This window comes from Apteryx rowi, unplaced genomic scaffold (assembly GCF_003343035.1).
Source record: "Apteryx rowi isolate R43461 unplaced genomic scaffold, aptRow1 scaffold_41, whole genome shotgun sequence".
NCBI lineage: Eukaryota > Metazoa > Chordata > Aves > Apterygiformes > Apterygidae > Apteryx > Apteryx rowi.
Genome location: NW_020450621.1, coordinates 1,975,790 through 1,997,032, shown reverse-complemented (window position 1 = coordinate 1,997,032; position 21,243 = coordinate 1,975,790). Strand labels below are relative to the sequence as shown.

The 21,243-nt window shown below is 63.2% G+C and overlaps 1 protein-coding gene across 1 annotated transcript in view; it reads right to left on the bottom strand.

Annotated features, from left to right (window-relative positions):
• Positions 1 to 7,162, bottom strand: part of ARHGAP44 (Rho GTPase activating protein 44) — a 19,078-nt gene extending 11,916 nt beyond the window's left edge. Inside the window, exons 1-9 of the mRNA XM_026075730.1 lie at positions 7,055 to 7,162; positions 5,289 to 5,393; positions 4,768 to 4,844; positions 4,541 to 4,652; positions 2,901 to 2,977; positions 2,559 to 2,676; positions 1,813 to 1,881; positions 1,610 to 1,691; positions 237 to 364 (exon numbers count right to left, since the gene is read on the bottom strand). Coding sequence (XP_025931515.1) covers positions 237 to 364; positions 1,610 to 1,691; positions 1,813 to 1,881; positions 2,559 to 2,676; positions 2,901 to 2,977; positions 4,541 to 4,652; positions 4,768 to 4,844; positions 5,289 to 5,393; positions 7,055 to 7,162 — 876 coding nt within the window. The remainder of the gene's footprint in view (positions 1 to 236; positions 365 to 1,609; positions 1,692 to 1,812; positions 1,882 to 2,558; positions 2,677 to 2,900; positions 2,978 to 4,540; positions 4,653 to 4,767; positions 4,845 to 5,288; positions 5,394 to 7,054) is intronic.
• Between the last annotated feature and the right edge of the window lie 14,081 nt (positions 7,163 to 21,243).

Genomic DNA, 21,243 nt, shown 5'->3' with positions numbered 1-21,243 from the left:
TGGCACAACACAGGTACAGCCCCAGCACGGCATGGGTGCAGCCCCAGCACGGCATGGGTGCAGCCTCAGCACAGCACGGGTGCAGCTCCAGCTCAACATGGGTGCAGTCCTGCTCGGTGCAGCGCGGGTACAGCCCTGGCACAACACGGGTGCAGCCCCGGCACGGCGCGGGCGCAGCTCTGGCGCAGCGTGGGTGCAGCCCCGGCACGGCATGGGCGCAGCCCCTGGGGCCTCACCTCCTCCTGCATGCCGCACTCGAGCAGCATGGTCACGCACGCCTCGACGGGGAAGGCGATCTCCCGCCCGCTGACGGCCAGGTGCTCCTCCAGGGGCTTCCCGAAGGAGGGCTTCTCGATCCAAGCCTCTGCGACGGGAAGGGGAGAGTCAGAGCGACCGGCGTCCAAGCGGGCACCCTGGGGCCGGGGCCGCCTCTGCTTTCTGCTCCCATTCCCAGGACACCCCTGGGTGCTTTCACCCCAAGCACCCCATTTCCCAGCACCYGCCGCCCACGCCGCGAGCGCCCCGGCCCCACGCGCACCGTCCGCTCGGCACCAGAACTGCTTCGCCAGCTCGGCTATCGCAGCCGGCGTGAAAACCCACTGGCCAGCGGCCCTAAATCCCCCACGCAGCTCCCGCTGCAATAACCCCCCCCCAAAAGCTCCCCGCAGGGGGAAACACCCAGGAGACAAGCCTGCCCCGGGGCTCAGGGTGCTTCCAGCTAAGGAGAGCAAAAGAGAAAAGCCGGGACCATGCGAGCCCTCGCAGGGGCTGCACGGGGCACATCCCAGGGATTGATTTCTTCCAGTCCGRCACTCTTGGAAGGTTATTTGCAAACTGCAAATCCTCAAATCCTCCAAGCAGGGGCTGCAAATCCTCAAAACAGGCGCTGGAGTGCTGCTAGGGCGGGAGAGAGCCTCTCGCAAGAGAGGGTTCGCAGGAAGAGTGCCCATGTGCCCAAACAWGCCGTCTGCTCCGCAGGCTCGACTTTGCAAACGTCTCGATGCACAAATTTTCATCAGCAAAATACTCTGTTTGGACATTGCTGAAACACCCCGGCCCCRCGTTTCTGTCCCGTGCGACTCGGAAAGCAGTACTCTTTAAACRTCAATCCCAAGGGAAACGTTTTCCAGTCGTCACGCAGGATGTTTCAAGGGGTCTGAACAAGGCTTTCCAGGGGAACAGCCGTTTGCAAACATTTGCATTGTTTTTCCCTGGCTTTTAACTCAAAAATAAAAAAAAAAAGAAAGAAAGAAAAATCTCCTCCCCCCACAAAAAAAATCGCTTCCTGCCCAACTTTAGCAGCATCAGCATCCAGTACAAAAGCATCGCTCCGCTGCTTGCATCGCTCCGCAAGGGCGATTGCTCAGCGGCTTCCCGGTTTTCCTTCGGGCGCCGAGATGCTCTGGGGCTCCCGGAGATGAGATTAGGATGCACATCTCCCGCCGACAACCTGCCACGGCCTCCGAGCACCTCGACTGGGCTTCTTCACCCAAGAACGGCGGGCGGGATGAGAGCAGCCCGGAGACCCTGCCCCGGCGCGGCGGTGCCGGCCTCGGCCTCCGCGCTCGGCTCGGCGGGCGGGAGCGGGGGCAAAGCGGGGGGCGCTTACCCTGCTGGGCTTTTATCTGCGGCAGCACGTTCTGCAGAAGCGCTAACGACTTCCTGTGGTACTCGGCTTGCGCTTCGATGAGCTGGGGAGAAAAGCCAAGGGGCGGCTTCGGCGCCGGGAACGGCCGGAGCGCGGGGGGAGGCCGCGGCTCGGCCTCGGGTGCGGGGGGAGGACGGAGGCGGCGCGGCGCCGGCGGCACTCACCGTTTGGAAGTAGTTTGCATAGTCTAGTTCTTTGGCCACGAAACTGTACATGTCGGCTGAGAGCTGGTCCTGCGGGGAGCACGGCGTGAGCGAGCGGCGCCCGCCCCACCGCCCGCCCGGCCCGGCGAAACGCCGGCCCCRAGGGCTCCACGGCACCGCTCCGCCGGGAATTACAGCCAAACCTCGCCCGGCTTTCGCCTCCCTCCCGCGCTCTGTGCGTGCAAGCGGCCCACGAAACTCAGCCGAGCGCAGCTAAGCAGCGAGCGCAGCTCACCTGCGCGTGGCCCGGGGAGCGCATTCGTACCGGGGGCAAAGCAGATCGATGGGATATTCAGTGATTTATTGCATTTTCCGGCAGCGAGGGGGAGCAGGGTCTTTGCACCGAATCGCAAAGAGCCCTTTGGCACCGCGGCCGCGCGCTGCCCTGGGGCCTGCGGTTCCCCGCCTTCGCGCTTTCTAAACGCGCGTCGCGGCTCCCGGAATCGCTGCTCTCCGAGAATCCTCCTGCTGTGCCGAAAGCGGYGGAGCATTTCGGCAGCTTCTCCAAACGCTGCGACCGCATCCCGGCTGCAGGCAGCTTTGCACGGCAAAGCGGCGCCCAGAGAGGGCCCGGAGGGGCAACGGGAGGGTTTTTGGTGGGCAACGGGAGGCTACAAAGGGGCTCGGGCCGCGGGCGTCCCCGGGGACGGCGGGCAGGGGCGAGGGGGGCGGCCCGAAGGCCGCGGCACGGCGGAGAGCGGCCGTACCCTGCAGATCTCCACTCGGTTCGCTGCCTCCTCCATCTCCTCCCTGAGAGCGTCGGCTTTGGCCCCCGACGGCTGCAGGTTGCTCGACGAAGCCGACGACTTGGCGGCCTGCTGCCACCTGCGGAGGGAGACGGCGGCATCAGGCCCTCGCTCCGCCGCGGCGGCCGGACCATCCGGCTTTTCACCACCGCGTAAGGACGCGCCAAGGTGGGGAAAAGAGGGGCAAAAATAAAGCTTCGTGCCAGAGAAAAGCAATTTTTTTTTTCTTTTCTTTTTTCCTGGAGCGTGCACGGAAAGACAAGGAACGTGCCCAGCCAAGCCCGCTCCGCTGCAGCCGCCTACCTTGTCCTCGAGGAGTCCATGTCCAGCACCAGCTTCGCCAAGTGCTTCCGCTGCTTTTGGATATTCGGGATTTCCACCTGCGGTAACACAGGGCATAAAGGAGATGCGGGTCCGACAGAGGCGCCCCTTGCTCCCCGCTCCGCCGGCCGGATGCCCGCGAGGGCGAACCCAAACACGGAGCCCCCGAGGCCTCGGCTGTGCGGGCAGCCGGGTGCCGGGGGCGTCTCGAGGCCGCCGCAGGAGGGGCAGCGACACGTTAAAAAAGCGTCATATGTTAAGCCTGAGCTACCTATAAATTCGGCGCTGCTGTAACCGGGTCAGATAAGGACGCGGCTCCTCACTTAAATAGAAGGAGCGTTCCGATGCCAGCACAGCTCATTCCTCCTCCGCTTCCCTGCCCACGATGTGCTAAACCCCCCCGCCCAGCCACGCACACCAAGGAAAAACACCTCCTTCCGTGCAAAAGGCCTAATTCGCTCGGGAAAGCGGCGCGAGCCAGCGAAGGGCTTCCTGGGATCGCGGCGCCGAGCTGCGGCGGTGACGGCCGGAGCCCGGCGGCTCGGGCCCGGCCCCGCTCCCCTATCGTGGGAACGCGAGCGGCTTGACAAAGCGCTTTTGCTTTCTTTACGCCGGGGAAGATAAGGATCAGAATCAAGACTCGGTGACGTTTTGCGAGACCTGAAAGGGAAAAAGCGGCCGGCGAAACCGAAAACCAGAGAGTCGCCAGCCGGAGGCAAAAAGGGAGGGGAAAAAAAAAAGAAAAAAATCCCAAACAACAACCTCACGTATTCAGAGCGTGAAAACACGTTTCGGGAATAAAAGCGTAAACGCCTACTGCCCCGAGGGAAGCCGAAAAAGCGCGACGGCCAAGGGGGCCGGAGGCAGAGCAAGGAAGGGGCATCGCCCGAGCAGCCCGGGCACGAAGCAACCGGGGCCGAGCCGCCGAGCTCCCAGCGCRCTCCCGAAAAGCCGCCGCTGGGAAAGCGAGGAGGAAAGAGGAGCGGGCAGGGCTGGCCGGGAAGGGGCAGCAGGGACCAGGAGCCTTTTGGCCGGGCAGGGGATGGTGGCGGGAGCTGCAGACCCGGCTCGCTCGGGTCGGCTCGTCGCYGCAGCCGGCAACGAAACGCAACGGCGGAAGGGCGAAAAGCCTGTTTTCCTCCGTTTTTTCCGATGCAATTTGCCGGCGCGGCAACAAGCCCAGCTGAACGGCTCCCATCAGTCTTCGGTTGCTTAATGAGCCTTTGTAGATTGTCACAGCATCCGGCGAGGCAACAGGTTGCTCGGAGCCATCTGTGCCACCTCCGACTAACGAGCAGCCAAGCAGCTGCGACCCGGCGCGCCGGCGTGCGTCGCCCGCGCCAGGCGTCTGCTCGCCGCCGGGCAGCCGAACCGCGAAGGCAGACCGGGGGCGACCGCCCCACGCGTCCCCCCCCCCCACTCTGGGCACGCTTCCACCCCGCCTCCCTCCTCTGACACCCCGGGGCTGGAGCGGCGTCACCGCCACCTGCACCGCGACGTCCGCCTGCTGCGAGCGGTCCGTGGGGGCGAGCACGGCCGGCCGGCGGGGAAACGCCGCAGAGGGACGCCGAGCCACCCGTGGGACCCCCCCCCCGCCACCCCCCCGCCACCGCGCCACCCACCTCGGCGAGCACGAAGAGCGGCTCAATGACGTCCCGCTCCACCTGCAGCTCGAAGTGGATGAGCTCCTGCGCCAGCTTGTCCTCCGCCTCCCCGCACAGCTTGAGCATCCTCCTGCCAGGGCAAGGAGAGGGCGGGAGGTCGGGCGCGAGGAGGGGGGGCACGGCGCGGCGGGGGGCGTCCGTGCCCCCACGGCGGAGCGGGGGTGCCGGGTGCCGGCGCGGCTTACCCCAGCAGGGAGTCGTCCCCCAGCACGGCGGATCCCTCCGTCAGGCACTGCGCCAGCGTCGTCAAAGGCAGCTTCTTCTGCAACGCAAGCGGCGCCCGCGCGCCTGTCGGCCACCCAGCCGCCGCGCTCGGTCCCGCGCGCGGTCGCCCCCACCCTGGCTTCACGCGAGCCGTTCCCGCCCAGCGAACGCGGATCACCACGGGCCCGCAGGCAGCCAAAGCGCCGCGAGCGCGGGCCCCAAGTTATATTTTCATGCAACATCTGCTCTGCGCGACGCCGCGACGCAGGTGCAAACGCGCGCGCGCGCTCGGCGGGTTCCCACGGCGCGGCTGTGCAGCGGGCTGCGTTCGCGCAGGCGCCTCTGTTCGCACGCACGCGGCTCCTCTCCCCGACCTGCTCCCGCAGGCACATGCACGTTCCCGTCCAACTAACGGGAAAAACAAGGGCGTCCGCGGTATCCTGCGCCCCCGCCGCCGCGGGCGGAGGAAAGGAGCCCGGCCCGCGCGCCGAGCCGCCCTTACCGAGCGCTTGTCGGCGTCGACGCCCTGCTGCCCCTGCAGACATGCCGTCAGCTTCTTGTGCGTGCTGTGCGAGACCTGCTTCACCAGCTCCAGACGCTTCTCCACCTGCGGGCACAGCCGGCGCCGGCTCAGAGCGGAGCCCCCCGCGCCGCAGCCGTCCCGCGCGCCGCCGCCGCCGCCGGCAGGGTTTTCCGCTCGCCCGGGGCGCCCTGAACGCGCTCGCCTAGGAGCCTGGGGATTTTTTTTTTTTCCCCCTCCACTCGGCAAAATGATTAATTCTCGCCGAGAGCGCGGGAAATTTTAAGCAGGAGGGAGGATCTCATCCGGACGAGGGCGAGAGGAGGTTCTGCAGCGGAGCGCGGCCTCGGACTCCAGAGGCGCCTCGGCGCATGGGGCAAAGCCCTCCGGGAGCCGGGAGCTTCCCAGCATAAGGCCAGGTGCCGAGGGCCAGATCCAGCCCGCCCCAGCCTCCTCGAGAGGCAGATGAGGGGCAGGAGCTTCCTCTTCCACGGGAAGACCGGCAACCTGGCGGATACTGAAGCCTTGGGTCTGCAAATCGGCTTCTTTGCCTCGGTTAAATTGAGAAGTTAATCCACAGCGGAGCGAGATGATTCATTAAACGTAAGTAAACAAGATCTGCCGAAAACCGCAGCTGCGAGACTCGGGGAAAATGTGCGCCTAAGCGAAAGGGAAGCTCGACATCTTGGAAAATAATCCGGGAAAGGAAAAAATCCTGGCCTCTGGAGCACGGGGCGGGGGAAAGCGCTGAACGGCTGCTCGGCCTCAAACCGGGCATGGGCCGCCTGCGGGGTCGCCGGAGAAAACTCCGCAGCTTCAGCGACCTTCATCCGCACCCATGGACAACGCGCAGGCGCGGGAGGGTGTGCACACACGTGCACAAGCGTGCCTATATATATATATATATATATGCACACATATACGTGCATGTGTTGAAAGGACGGGGTATTACTTTGGGGAGCGACGTGGGTGCAAACCCACCCGGATGAGCGAAGAGGAGGCAACGAGACTGATACCCCCATTTTCACCCACGAAGACGACGGACTCTTTGGGACACATCCGCACAAGGCAGCGTTAACGCTTTGCCCCACCGAATCGTCGGCCTCTCCAAAAGACGCAGAAATCCCCCGCGCGATGCTGCCAGAGGCCAACCCGTCCTTCCCGACGCCAGCGCCAACGCTAACGCGGGCCAGGACGGCTCCGCGTCGCTGTGAGCGAGCCGGTTTGGGCTTTCGACGCCAGACCGGCCTGCGAGGGGGGCAAAGAGCTGACAGCGTGCGAGCGGAAAGGCTCGGGCTCCGCCAAGAGTTTGCCCGTGACTGTCCATCAACGCAACGCCTGACCTGAAGCACCTTTATTCCGCACGAGTCCATCCCACCCCGGCGTGCCCGGCTCGCTAAAAGGCAAAAACGCTCCCGCATTTTCCAGCCCAAAAGGCGCCGCCGCGGGTGCCGTGGCCGCCGGTTTGCCGTCCTCGTCGGAGCGCGCCTCCCCGCGATCCCGCCTGACCCGCAAACCCAGCCGGCGAGACGGCCCCGGCACCGCCTCCCACGCTGCCAGCGCCCGGCACACTGCCGGCACGGCCGAGGGGGCTCCAGCGCCACTGCCTCCGCCGGGAAAGCGAGGCCGAGCCCCGGCGGCGCCCCGGCACGCCGCTCCCGTTGCAGGAAGCAGGGGGCCGGTGCCCCGACACCCGTTAGGGCTGGCAGGGATCGGGGGCCGTGCCGGGGCCCCGAGAGTGGCTTTACCTGCAGAAGATCTTCGCTCAAAACCTCCGTCTTCTCGGCCCTGCAAGGAAGGAGAGAGAAAGCCAGGTTGGCGGAGGTGTCGCTGCCAGCGCGGCCCACGCCGAGCATCGCCCGCGTCGGCACGAAGCCCCTCGCCCCCACCGCCGCCGCGCGCCCGGCCGGCTCCATCCCCTCCTACGCGACCCTCAACCCGGCGCCGCTCGGGGCTTCGCTGCACGAACCCACGTGTGGGAGGAGGACCGGGAGGAAAGGGAGAAGGAGAAGGAAACGGCAGAACGGCCTGGAAAAGCAACAGGACTCAAGCGCAGCCCCTGGGCTGATCACCACCATCTCCTGGTGCTACGTGGCCATGGGACCCACCTGGCTAGTCTGGGTCACACGAGCTACTTCTAGCTCACGGTTCCTACTTTTGGGCTGGCAAATCCGAGCTGCCGCTGCAGCAGCTCCAGAGCAGCCGGGAGTTAATCGGCAAACAGCAGAGACGGGCTCATATCTCAGGAGCAACACGTTCAGGCATCTCGTCCTGTCTTCAGCACAGCAGGAAACGGAAAAACCCTCCAAAACAGTGAGGAACGCCCCTCGCCTTCAGCTGAACGATGAACCCTTTTCCAGGGTCTTCCTTTCCCACCCCGACGCCGGTCATCGGTGCCGGCCTGCGACGCAACGTGCTTCCCTTYGACGGCGCCGGGAGCAGCGAGGGCTTTGCCCAACACACCCGCCCGCGAGGGGCCGCGACACGGTGCATCCGGTGGAGCAAACACCGGGAGTGAAAGGGGAGGAAGCAGGATGTTGTTGGAGAYCGCGGGTCTCCGGCTTGGTCGCATGCCCTCGGTGGTTCCCCTCCGTGGAGCACGTGTCTAAATGAGCCGGTTCCTCTTTCCTCCAAGGAAAGGGAGGCAACGTAAGGACACGGGCAACGTAGGGGAGAGCGCTGCTCCYGGCGAAGCCGAAGCAGACCCATGCCGTGACCCAGCGCTCCCGTAGCAGCTCCTGGGTTTTTGGAGGGGCTTGTTCTGGTTTTGCTTTTCGCAAGCCCACGCCCCAGAGAAGGAAGCATCCAAGGCAGCAGCAAGTGCACCCAGGAAAGCTCATCCCGGGAGAGCCAGGGAAACAGAGACGGGGCCAACAGGTTGTCTAACATTTACGACACCCCACCGCCCTGCCTGTCACGTCCACCACGTGCAGCAGCAGCGCGGGACCCCTCAGCCACGCTCCAGCACGCTTCTCCTTCAGAGAAACGCTGCAACCGCCGCAGCAAACCGCCCGTGCAGCCCCAAAGGAGACGCTTCTATAAAAAGCCCTCCGCGGCTTCCCGGCGCGTTCAGCAGCAGGCGCCTCCAGCGAAGCCGCGAGCGAGGCGTGAGCTAACTCGGAGCAACCCAGGCTTTGCGTCCTCCCGCGGCGGCGGCGCTTAAACAGCTGGCGCGATGCCCGCTCGCGGGGACGTCCGCGCGCGCCGCCCAGCCCGGCCGGGCTCCCGGCACGCGCCTGCCGCTGCGGAGACTCGCCGGCGCCTCCGGAGCGTCTTCCTCTCCAAAAAGCCCAAGGAGGCTTTGCTGATTCGCTCGCAGTTGCATAGGGAGCTGCTATCTCAGGCAGGAATAAGATGCAGTCGGAAAAGYGTGGTCGCGCGGAAGGGCCGCTAACTTCCCGTCTTGCTGTTTTAGCCCGAGCTTTTGAAGACTGTTTCCGCAGAGGGATCGCCTCTCCCGCGATGTGCTAAAAAAAAAAACCCAAAAACCCTCTCTGCTCGCTTTCATCCAAAAACCTACTTAACCGCAGTAGCGTTTCGTCCCCAAACCCAGTCTTCTGGGAGGGTTTCGGACCGTTTCAAGGCGAAGCTGCCGGCCAGCCGGAGGACTCGGCCTCCGCGGCACGGGCCGCTGCGCCCACCGGCGCGTGATGCTCCGCACGTGATCTAAACTTAAAAACCTCCCGAAAGCGGCTGGAAGGGCAGGGACCGTCCCTACCCCGGTGCAGGTGCCCGAACCCGGGTCGCTTCGGGCTCTCTGGGTGAATATTTCCATCAAACCGCTAATCCGAGCGAGGCTCCCGGCGGCTCGCACCGGCACGCCGGTGCCTGGCTTGGAAAGACAAGAAACGCTCGTGCTCAGCTCTGCCCAGCACGGCTCTTCTCGCCCTTCCTCTCCGGCACGYGCGGGAACCTCACGCGCAGGAGGGCGGCTTGTTACAAAAATAATAAAAGGCGCAAAGCCGCACTTTCCTCCACGATCGCATTGGGCACGCGGGACTTTCAATCATTGGCACTGAGGGATTTTGCTCCTGGATGGATTTAAGCRGAATTCCTGCATCAGCAAGCGAAGAGACAGCCGCGATCCCAGGCCGCTGCCTCGACTCAGGGCAAAACCCCAGCTGGGGGGAATTTCGGCGTTTTCTTATTATTTCTTTTGACTGTTCTCATTTTGGGGGGGGCTTCAGGCTGCTCTTGGCTTTTGCGCCAGGGAGGAAACGAACCCGACGGCCCCGTGGCGAAAGGGGCTGCAGACGGTTAAACCCCCCGGGACGGTTTTGCAGCAYGGCGCGCTCCGAGCGCAGGGACAAGCGAGCGGCAAGGGGGAAGCACGAGCGCGTCAGGCGCGCGCTCCGCTTCCTGTCGCCTTTGGCACCGGGGCCTGCCGACAAAAAGCCGGAGGAACATTTTTATGTTGTTGTCATCCCATGTTGCAATTAAGTCAGGATTTGGGGAGGAAAAAAATTAAGCTATGAAAAATCAATGCCTCAAGCCAAGCCAAGCAGCTTGGGTCAACGGGGCTCCCGGGGAAAACAGGAGTTTTTGCACAAAAGGATGAGCTGTTCCTCCAGCCTAGGATGCATCCAGGTCCTTTTGGCTCTGCCTCCGACTGCACGGCAWATCTGGGCCCTGTGAGCAAGCCGAGGGGCCGGGGCGGGTGGATAAAATCGGACCCAGCACCGCTCATCACGTTGTGCATCTGTACACAGGTCATTTTGCTCCAGAAAGGCTCATTTGTGCTGCTTGCAACCACTTATCTGCAAACCGGCACGAGCCCTCGCAGGCACCGACACTATTTGCGTTAGTCAGGGGGATCCGGGATCGGGTCAAGTCCATCTGAGCCGTTACAGACCACGACATTCATTCCCAGCCTCGGTTTTCCCAATTTTAGTGCATAACTTCTGTAAACCTTCTCTGGGTCAAGATGCGCTGGGATAGTCCGGAGTGCGGTTAAAATGCACAGGAAAACTGTTCTCCAACGGGTGTTGGTTAGTCAACACATCAAGCTGGAGCACAGCGAAAACGGGGACACGGCAGGGCCGGGTGTCCATCTTTTCAAGACATCTTTTTTAAAAAGCACCTAAATCGCGTGAAAAGAGAGAGAGAGAGAGAGAGAGAGAGAGGAGCTCTGTTTGCTTTTCCGACGCCCAAGACGATCTCCCAGCTTTGCAAGAATTAGTCACCGAATGGAAGCATTGGAAAAGCGGGAATAAAAAGGGAGCGCCCGCAGCCCGCCGCGACTTTAACACCAGCAAACGCGCTGCGTTCAGAGGCTGCTTTTTATATAACGTAAAAGACTCCATTTACTCCAGCCTGGATATAAGAGTTATCACAAAGTCCAGTTTAAGTTAGTTTACTTAAGACCTGCCCGCGGCTCGGCTTTACCCAGCGCGCAGGAAACCGATTGCGCCTTTGCACAACTAAGGCTGCACCCGGCGGGTGCATCYGTGCAAATAATCCGTGCAAATAACCCGTGGAATAAGTCACGCCGCCCAGGAACAGCGCTCACCGCTGCCGGGGAGCCCGAAAGCCTTCTCCCACCAGGGCAGACCCTCAAAGCGCATCGGCCCTTTCTCCCGCATGAGGAAGACGAAGGTGGAGAYGAAGCAAGGCGGCAGCACAGGAGAGGACGCGGCCGCACACCGCCTCTCGCCTCTACGTCGGCTTTGGCCGCCCAGCCGCAACACTCCGYGTGCCAAGCGGGTGCTGGGCGGCTCGATTCAGCCAAAACGGGCAGGAAGTTCTGCATTTCGGAACGTGTGCACGGTCCCGTGGATAGCAGCTCCGCTAGTTTTCCGCCGCCTATCTCAAGCTAGTTATTGCTTTCCCAGAACGCCTTAAGGAGAAAAAATCCTCCTCGTCTCCCTATTTGCTCCCCTCAGCAGCGCTCTGGAAATCATACTCAGAAGTGTAAAAACTAAATYGCACCTCCAAACAGACAGGAAAACACAGAGGGGGGGAAAAATAAAATAAAAGACCACTCCAGATGGTGCTTTTACACGTGAAGATTACAAGGAAAAAATAACGCTGTCCTACTCCATTAATACCGGATTGCATCGCAGCTCGGCGCTGCTAATACCGCGAGAAAAACCCCACCGTATCTGTTACGCTGCTACTGCCCCGGCCCGAAAGCCTGCTCCGCACCGGCGCGCTCCGGACAGCAGCAGGGAGGAAAACGCAGCCAACGGAGCGATGCTGCAACGCACCCGCAGCGCCGCGGCTCTTTTGCAAGGAGCCCCACGAGCATCTCCTCCGCGGCTCCCCGGCTGAATCCAAAAGGGATCAAACGGGTTTCCGCCCGGCCCGGCAGGACGCGGTCTCCGTTGCTCCGGGGGTTTTGGCGCGTCGGCGGCGAGGATTTCGTTCGCCCGTTAAACACGCCGCTGGCCGGCGCGGCGCCGCGCGGGGCCGGCGGCAAGGCTGCACCGTAGCCCGGGCGCCGGCGCACGRGCCGGGCACGAGGACGTCGCGGCGGACGCGCAAGTCTCAGACGGCTGCGCAGCTTTAATCGCTGCGTTTCCCCACGATGCCGCTTGCAGCAGCCTCCTGAGCATCTGTTCTTTAAAAAAAATATATAAAAAAAACCATAAAAAAACTACTGGAGACATGTTTTCTTCTCCCGATCCATCACATTCCGCCTCCTCCTCAAATCCGTGTCGCGTTCAAGGGCTGACGGGGGGCTGGGTACCGCGGCTGCAAAATCTCTTCGCCTCTGGAAAGCCCTTTTGCCGTCTGCAGCCCCAGCAGGGGCGAGAGGCGGGAGCGGCTGGGAACGCCGTCGCGGCCGCTTCCCGCGCCCTGGGAGAACCGCTTCCCCCAGAACTCGAGCCATTCGGGAGCCCTCGCTCACCTTTTGCCTTCCAGCGCCTAGCTCCAATCACTCGGGCCCTCGGCGCCCAAGCCACACGGCCGTTTCCAAAAATCCYGCCCTGCAAAATCCCTTGGCGGCAYGGAGAGAAACCGGTTTAGACGCAGCCGGCACCAGAACCGCGTCCRGCTCCGGCGGAGACGCTCTCCCTGCTCCGGCCCGGCAGCTCGCGCCCRTCCGAGGCACCTCTCCCAGCGCCGGAAAGGAAGGAGACGACCCCCAGCCGTCCTGGGTCGCGGAGCCCTCCGGAGCCCGGGAATGAGCTGACGCTCCGGCACAGCGCGTGGGAGATTGCCAGCGCCTCACTCCGCACCGTGATCGGGTCTCGCTCCGCGCCGGCTCGGGAAGGCTCGGCCCCGGGAGCCGCCTCGGGAAGGCTCGAGCTGCCTCCTCCAGCTGGGCCGATGCAACGCTGCGGCCGGCTTTCGGCACAGGTTCGCTACAGAGCCGCGAAGCGTGCGCCGAGCTGGCAGGTCTCTGCAGCACCCAGGAGCAAGCGGCGCCCGTTCGCAGAGGACTCGAGGGCGGTTGGGAGCCGAGAGCCGGCGGCCACGCTCCGGCGGCGCTTTTTGCGGGTGTCGGCGCGGCATCTTTTTGGGCAGTACCGACTCGGGCTGCAGCGCCCGGGACGCCGTGCCGAAGGACGGCCAGGCAAAGGGAAGCGCTCGCTGCATCATGGCCCTGGTGGCAAGATGCCACCCGCGGTGCCGCCGCCAGCTCAGGCGCCCTGGGAGGACCGGAGCGGGAGCCAGGCGCCGGGCACGCCGGGAGCGGACACCCCCTCGGATCCCGTCCACAGCCCACGCTGGCCGCCAGCCTYGGGAAAGCACCGGATTGGGAAGGACTGGAGGAAACCCGTCCCTTCGGCTCCGTGCGTCGGCCCCGGGGAGCCACGGCGCCTCTCCCTCGGGAGAGCCGGGCTGAGCGCGCCGCTCCGGCAGGAAGGGTCCCAAGTCCCTAAGAGACCCGGGGCGGTTTAGGGTCTATACGGGGTGGCTTTACCGCGTCAGCAACGTCGATAGAGCGGGTGCTGAGACCCCACCGCACTCGTCTCAGCCCGTAGCGCTACCCAAACATCCATCCCGAAGAGCCAAACCGGTCGGGAAACCCGCAGGGGGCCGAGCTGTAGGGACCCCCCTGCGGCTGCCTCTCCCGGCACAGCCGGCCCYCCCACCGGGTTAAGGCAGTTCGACGAGCAAACTCATCACACCGATGCCTCCGATAACAGCATCCCCGGCGCGGGGCACGCGCTGGCCCTGCCGTCGGGAAGCGGCGCCGGGCACGTCGGAGCCCAGACGGCACAAACGACCCCAAGGCGGTGGCCGTCCCGAGGGGTGAACCGGCATCCCGCGGGCGCTTCCAGCTGCGGAGAGCCGTTCGCTCGCCCGAGGCCACCTCCAACCACTGCTCCTGCCTCGGGGCCGTGCCGCCGGGAGCACGCGGGAGTCGGCATCCGCCAGCGCGGGCTAAAGATGCCGTATGGCAGGCTGCCACCGTGCCTTTCCGCCCGGGTAACCTCGGCTCCCCCCGCCGGCGCCCGCGCCAGGTCGGAGCCGCGCCGGCCCCCGGGGGAACGGCAGGCGGCATTCCTGCTCACGTAACGCGGCCTCCGCAAGCGATACCCTCCGCGGCAGGGACGCAGGGGGCTGCCCGCCGCCGACCCGCCCGCGCACGCACGCACCGGCGCGCATCCCATGGGAGGCCCCCCTGGAAAAGCAGATGGGATAACTTTTTCAACGCTTCATCCTTTCCTTTAGGCGAACGAACGCCCGCTCCTCCCCTTCCCCGCCATCCCTCAGTACAAATCTGGGCAATTATCGGCCTCCGTCGTCATCCAGACGCTTGTGTCCCTGCAAACATCTGGGAGAAAAGGGCCAATTAATACGGAGCGTTAAAGGCAAACAAGAGGGGGATGCAGCCACAATTCGGTCGGCGTGCRCTTCTCCAAAAACTAATTGCTGCCAGCAGAAATCAACACCAATCAAGCAAATTAATTTGATTTCCAAATAAATACTACATAATCTTCCAACATGAAATTGTGCATTGACCTCGGCAGCTCCAGTATGCCGTCTGCTTCCCAAGCGCAGCTCCGGTTGCCAGAGTACGGCATTCAGATTTCTACCCGGCAGCTGTATCGTATGGCAAACGTTTGCCCTGCGAGAAACCAGAGCTCGACGGCTTCCCTGGCRCAGAGCCCGCCCTGACCCCGGCGCTTGGGGCAGCACCTTGGAGCCGGCTTGGCTCCAGCTTCAGCTGAGCCCAGGCCTGCTGCAGCAGCGGCTCCAGCGCTGGGGAGGGCAGCAGGAGCTGCTCCTCCCTGTGTCGTGCATGTCCATCCGCGGGCACGTTCATCCCCATGCACGCTCACCCCTGTGCATGTCCATCCCCAGGCACATCCATCCATGGGCACGTTCATCCTCGTGCATGCTCATCCCTGTGCATGTCCATCCCCAGGCACATCCATCCGTGGGCACGTTCATCCTTGTGCATGCTCACCCCTGTGCACGTCCATCCCTGGGCACGTTCATCCTTGTGCACACTCACCCCTGTGCATGTCCATCCCTGTGCACATCCATCCGTGGGCACGTTCATCCTCGTGCATGCTCATCCCTGTGCATGTCCATCCCTGGGCATGTTCATCCCCGGGCACGCTCATCCCTGTGCACATCCATCCCTGGGCACGTTCATCCCCGTGCACGCTCATCCCTGCGCATGTCCATCCCTGGGCACGTTCATCCCCGTGCACGCTCACCCCTGTGCATGTCCATCCCTGGGCATGTTCATCCCCGCGCATGTCCATCCCTGGGCACGTTCATCCCTGTGCACGCTCATCCCTGCGCATGTCCATCCCCGGGCACATTCATCCCCGTGCACGCTCACCCCTGTGCATGTCCATCCCTGGGCATGTTCATCCCCGCGCATGTCCATCCCCGGGCACATTCATCCCCGTGCACGCTCACCCCACCAGCCACCCCGCAGCAAATGGCCTCCCCGTGCCTCCAGGAGCCGGGAAGCGAGCCGGTCCCTTCTTCAGCCCCAAAGCAGAAGATCGCTGCTGAAAGCTGCTTTTCCTCTAGCCAAGACACTCACGCGTGGACTCTCCTTTCCCAAGGAAAAGCATTTCCCCAGCAGCAGCGTGGAAGCTGGGGTTGAACGAAGGTCCCCCCACACGCGCAGACACAACAGAAGTGCTCTCCAAGATGACCTGCTCCCCGGGTAAAGCTAACRCTTCTCTTAAAATGCTCCAAATATCCAAYRCAAGGAGCTATCAGCATCTCARTCCCATCAGCTTTGGGYRGAAGCTGGAAGATCAAATTCCCTTYGGCAGCTTTGAAGAAACCCCCTCGGAGGCGTGCAAAGGAAGGAGGGCTGCGGCTCTTCGGGGCCTTTGCCTTGCGCGCAAAACCGCCCAGAGGCGCGTGCGAACAACGTGAACGCGAGCTCGCAGAGCTTTGCATCTCTCAGCTGTCGCTTTGCAAGCCGCAGCTTCAGCAGCGCAGCCCTGGCCTCTCCTCCTCCTCCTCCTCCTCCTCCAGGCACCGGGGCGATAACCGCCGCAGCCCTGCGCTGCTGGCTGCGGTGCCGAGGACAGCCTCCCCCAGCCCTGCAGAGCCGGGTTTGGGGCCACAGAGCCGTGTCCGACTCGGATCCAAGCCCGGACACAAGTTCTATTTCACGACGGCCTTCGCGCTGGGTTCCCACACCCGCGTGCTCGGAAAAAGCCGTAAAAATCAGCTACACCTTGAACTTGACCGTGAGCCAGCAAAATGCAAAACGCGATCGGGATTAGCTGCAATCCTGTGCGATCCTGAACCACTCAGGGGCTTTTCAGCAACTTTGCTGCCGTTAGGGGACCCGAAACCACCCCGTCCGGACACCAGACCCTTTTCGCACCGTAACCTTCTGCGGGAGCCGCGAGCGCTAAACCGCGGCCCCGAGCCGCCGGGCAGCCGCTGGTGAGCTGGGCGCCGCGTCTCGCCAGCCGCCGGGCAGCGGAAACCGCAGCGCTCGGGGCCGGGCCGGGCCTGGAAACGGGTTGGTTCTCACCGCTTTCCGTCCGGCGCRTGGGCTGGCTGCTCCGGCCTAAAAATAGCCTCGCAGCCGAGCGCCGAGGGAGGGAGGCACGCTAAAACCGGCCAAGGACGCCGCGCTTCTGTATCAATTAGCTGCCAAGGACGGCGGATATAAAGCGGAATGAAACGCCCCGGCATCGCCAAAGGGGAGCAGCACCGCTTCGCCAGTGAGCGGCTGAGCCCTGCCCAACTCGTCACAGCCACAGACCCTGCCCTGCAGCGAGAAGGGCCRGCGCGGGACTCAGCGCCTGCCGGGTGGCCGTGGGACGTTCCCGGCCCGGCATCCCGAGGGTTCCCACAGGCGGATCCGCCGCAGCCCCGCAGAGGAAGGCGCCGGGGGCCGCTCGGCTGTGTTGCCATCCCGACCCTGCTCCCCGCTTCCTCGGCCCCTTCYGGATTTGCCCTGCTCCGCGCGCCGCTTTGCCGAGGAGCTGCTCTCCGGAGAGCCGGGGGTTAAATYGGTTCGCTAAAAGGAAAAAGCAAGAAGCTAAGGGCCCCATCAAATATTTATAGCCAAAAATCACTGCTGCCCGCGGGAACAGGGACGGCGCGGCCGCCGAGCTGCCACCCGAAGGACAGCGGGCGACCGGGGGGCTCCGGCCAAAGCCGCCCTCCCTGGTTTGGAGGGAGCCGCCTTTCCCAGCGGTGCGTTTTTCGGCAGCATGGTGTTGCTAGTTGCAAGGAGACGGAGAATTTTGTCGCTCGCGCCAGGCCCAAAATTTTCAGAGACGCTTTTTTTTTTTTATTTTTTTTAACGGAAAGGGATTCTGACCCTCGGACCGCAGCGAGAGGTCCCGGTTTCCCAGCCGCTCGCGGATTGAAAGGAAAAATTCTTTCTAGTGTGCCTGCACCTTCCTGTCGACCCACCAGGAAAACGAAAGGCAAGGAACGGAAAYGGGGGATAGCTTTTCCAACAACGGCAAGCGCCCTTTCTTGCAAAGTCCCTCGCAAATCCGTGCTTCTCCCCCTCTGGAAACACCATTTCCTCCCCTTTCTTTTCCTTCCTCCTGCTCTCAGCTGCTGCCAGGGGCTGCGGAGGGTGCAGCGGAGGTTTCGCCGCAAGGAGGTCCTGCTTGGCGCGACCCCGTCCGCGAGCTGTGCTCAAAGCACGTGCCCGCAGGGACGCTTTCCCCTAGGTATTCGGCCGAGGCCACCAAGATCCAGCAAAGTTAGGCTCCTCCGAGCCCTGCCGGCCAAACGGGGACAGCAGATGGGATGAAGGCGTTGCTGCTCGGTGAGCCGGAAAGGAAATCCCTGCCAGGTGACTCCAAGCGGCCACGCTGCCCTCGACCCTCGGCTGCCTGCAAGGTGGTCGCCCCGGCCCGAGCCAGCTTGGCCGTCGCCTTTGCTGCTCTTCCATCATGATGGCTCCTGCCCCTTCCTTCCCGTTTGTAGGTGAGGGACGGAGCAGGTTTTGGGAGACCCTGCTGGKCGTCCATCTGCTGACAGGCACCGCGTGGGCACCCGCGCGTCCCGTGCCTCCGCGGCAGCTTGTGACGAGGCGGATGAGGGCGGCAGAGGGAGGAGAAGGCTGCACAGCAGCAGGGACCGGGCAAGGAGACTTCTCCTCCACTTCCCACTCCTGGAAGAGGAGCCCAAAGTCTCCAGCGCTGCCCCTTCGCCACCCCGACCTCAACGGACCTCGCAACAAGACCAGCCCAACGTGCCAGGGCGTCCATTTCTGCAGGGCAGGAGCTAAACACTGCCATTTCCACCCGGACGTCCGTCCCACGGGCTGTCCCCCGCTCATGGGTGCAGACTGGGCTCCCAAGAAGGCGCGAGATGGCCAAACCCCACTGGAGACCCCTGCCAGCCACCAGCCCTGAGRACACCTCCCGCACACCTCCCTGAAGAAGGCTTTGCCCATGATTTCCTGCTGTGAATTATTAAGGGGGGTGATTTATTCAAGGGCCGAGCTGGGGGCTCCCTCATGCAYGTAGCCCTTGGCAAGAAACCCCCCTGGTGGGGCTGCAGCACCATGCAACACGTGTGACCTTCAGCGAGCGGCCGCAGCACGGCCTCGGGTCCCACGGGGATGGGTCAGGAGCACGAGCCCACGCCGTCAGGAGACGTTGCAGGAGGCTGGACTTTGCCACTTGCATTCCTCCAGGAGAGGATGAACGTCCCAGAATCACAGAATGGTTGAGGTTGGAAGGGACCTCTGGAGATCATCTAGTCCAACGCCCCTGCCCAAGCAGGGTCACCTAGAGCACCTTGTCCAGGCAGGTTTTGAATATCTCCAGAGAAGGAGACTCCACAACCTCTCTGGGCAACCTGGTCCAGTGTTCGGTCACCCTCACAGGGAAGAAGTTTTTCCTCATGTTCAGATGGAASTGYCTGTGTTTCAGTTTGTGCCTGTTGCCTCRTGTCCTGTCACTGGGCACCACTGAGAAGAGTCTGGTCCCATCCTCTTGACACCCTCCCCTTAGATATCTGTACACGTTGATAAGATCCCCYCTCAGCCTTCTCTTCTCCAGGCTAAASAGGCCCAGCTCTCTCAGCCTTTCCTCATAAGAGAGATGCTCCASTCCCCTAATCAYCTTTGTAGCCCTTCGCTGGACTYGCTCCAGTAGTGCCACATCCCTCTTGTACTGGGGAGCCCAGAACTGGACGCAGTACTCCAGRTGTGGCCTCASCAGGGCTGAGYAGAGGGGGAGAATCACCTCCCTCSACCTGCTGGCAACACTCTTCCTGATGCACCCCAGGATACCATTGGCCTTCTTGGCCACAAGGGCACATTGCTGCCTCATGCTTAACTTGGTGTCCACCAAGACCCCCCAGGTCCTTCTCCGCAGAGCTCCACTCCTGGCTTCGGTCCTTGCTTGAAGAGCACAGGTTTGGCAGGCAGAGCATCTGCAGGGGAAAGCGCCCCTTCCCGCCCCCCAGACCTGCTCCCTGGTCGCTTCAAGGTGCTTCATTGCATCCGAGCGGCACACGGGGCTCGGCCCCGCTCAGCCCGGCCACATCTGTGCTGAGGCCGAAGGCAGGAGGAGCCCAGCTCCTCCCCGGCCCGGGCGGCACCTGCAGGGGCTGCATCAGAAATGAGTTGAGAAGGGCAGAGTCCTGCCGTCGGCCCCCCAGCTGCCTGCTCCCGCTCCACATGGGAGCAGCTCCCAATTTTCCAGGGTTATCCACACGTGCAACTGAAGAAACCCTGACCGCCAAAACCGAGCCAAGGGTCGGTGACTCCAGCCCGTCACCCGTGCCCGGGCCCGGCCGCCCCGGCGTTTGCACGCTTCCCACGGTTGGTTCAAGTCGGGAGACGAAATACCTGCCTCAAACGGGAGCAACCACCGGCAGCTCCAGCACCGGCTCCTTGCTCGCACCCAAAGCTCGCTGGGAGCGCTCCCGCCGGCTCCGGGGGAGCCAGCCCGAGAGCTCAGGATTTATGTGCAATTTGGGGACAAAACATTCAGACTGCTCCATTAATATTTCATCGCTCCATTTGCCGGCGCTGGCTGCTGAGGAGGAGGATAAAAATATCCGTCCGCCTGCCTCCGGCGGGCTTCAGGGAGCCAGCTAGCACGTCCCTGCCTTTCGCCCTTACTTCTTGCAGGGCTACAGCTACATCCAATACCACGGAGAATAAAACCGGTCTATATATGTAAGCGCAGATGTCCCGGGGCTCAAGGAAAAGCATCGGCTCAGGAGGCGCGAGCTTGCCGGACCCGAAAACAATCTCGCGCTGACTCCCAAAGCGATGTCCACCCCCGAGACATCGCCGCCTGCCCTGAGSCAGAATGTGCATCCTGRAAAGGACWGCAAGGTGGAAAAAAAAAMCAAAAAAACCCACTAAYTGGCAAAATCCTCCCCTTTCTCTCCCCCCACATCCCACCAGTACGTTCCCGATCGCCTGCTGGGCCATTTGGGAACCTCAAAGCGTCCTTTTTCATGAGGTTGCAAGTGCCCGTTTTCTTCCCGACTGGAAAAAAAATCTGCGTTCAGACGTTTCTGGAAAATTCGCGGGGCTGTTTCTGCTCCGGGAGCGGGAACAGCCGTCGCACCGCGCAGATGCTCCTGCTACCTGCAGCYGCGATCCCAAAGCTGACGCGCGACTTCGAGGCGACCCCAAGCGCYGCTGCAGGCTGCCGGGGCCCCGCGCTCGCTCACCGAGGGCGCGAAACACAGGCAAATACAGGCGGCAGAAAGAAAACAGTAACAGCGCTCGGCACTTTGCAGAGAGCAGCTTCAAAATGCTTGGCGGCCACTTCTTGACTCCTCTTCCCTCTCTTCACCCCGCGGAGATAAACGCTACATCCCCTTTTCAGGCCAGACGCCGCCAGGTTGAGTCATTTCCCCCAAAGCTCAGCACCAAGCGAGCGTCGGCGCTGGCATCCCAAATTCGCGCTCTCTCGAACYGTTGAACCGCGGATTCCCACGGCCTCCGGCGCCCACTCCTTTCTTCTAAAGCTGCTGGGAAAAGGTGCTGCAAGGAACGCGACCGCGATAGGATTCGGTGCACGCAGCGGGCGTTAATGCTGACGAGGGGGAGCAAAATCCAGTTTTTCCTCTACAAATCCGAGCAGGGGAAGTTACACGCCGCGTGGAGCGATGCTGCCGTGCCGCAATAGCCGGGACACCAGGCTGAGCTGGGGGCCGGTGAGCAGCACCCGCGACGGAGGAGGTGGCTGCAAGCCCTGCAGCCGGCAGCATGGATTCATCCAGCAGCACGCCGGCACAGGCGCAGCGCCCGCGAGCCGCGTCTCCGCTGCCCTTCCCGCAGCACGGATCCCCGYCCTGCTGCGCGCGGATGAGGTTTTTCCCCCACTCACCGCGCAGTCCCCGCTGCAAATCGGCAAGCGAATCGGAGCGCTTTCGGAAAAGCGGGAAAGCGGAGCGAGGGCCCGACTTCTCCCTGCCTGTCGCCATGCCGGGGATGCCGCCGGCACGCGCTGCCGCCGCCGCCGGCCCTCGGGCGCTCCCGGGCTCCGCCGCACCGCCCCGAACTGTTCCACAAACCAGCGGCTCAGGCCAGGCAGCAGGATAACGGGATATT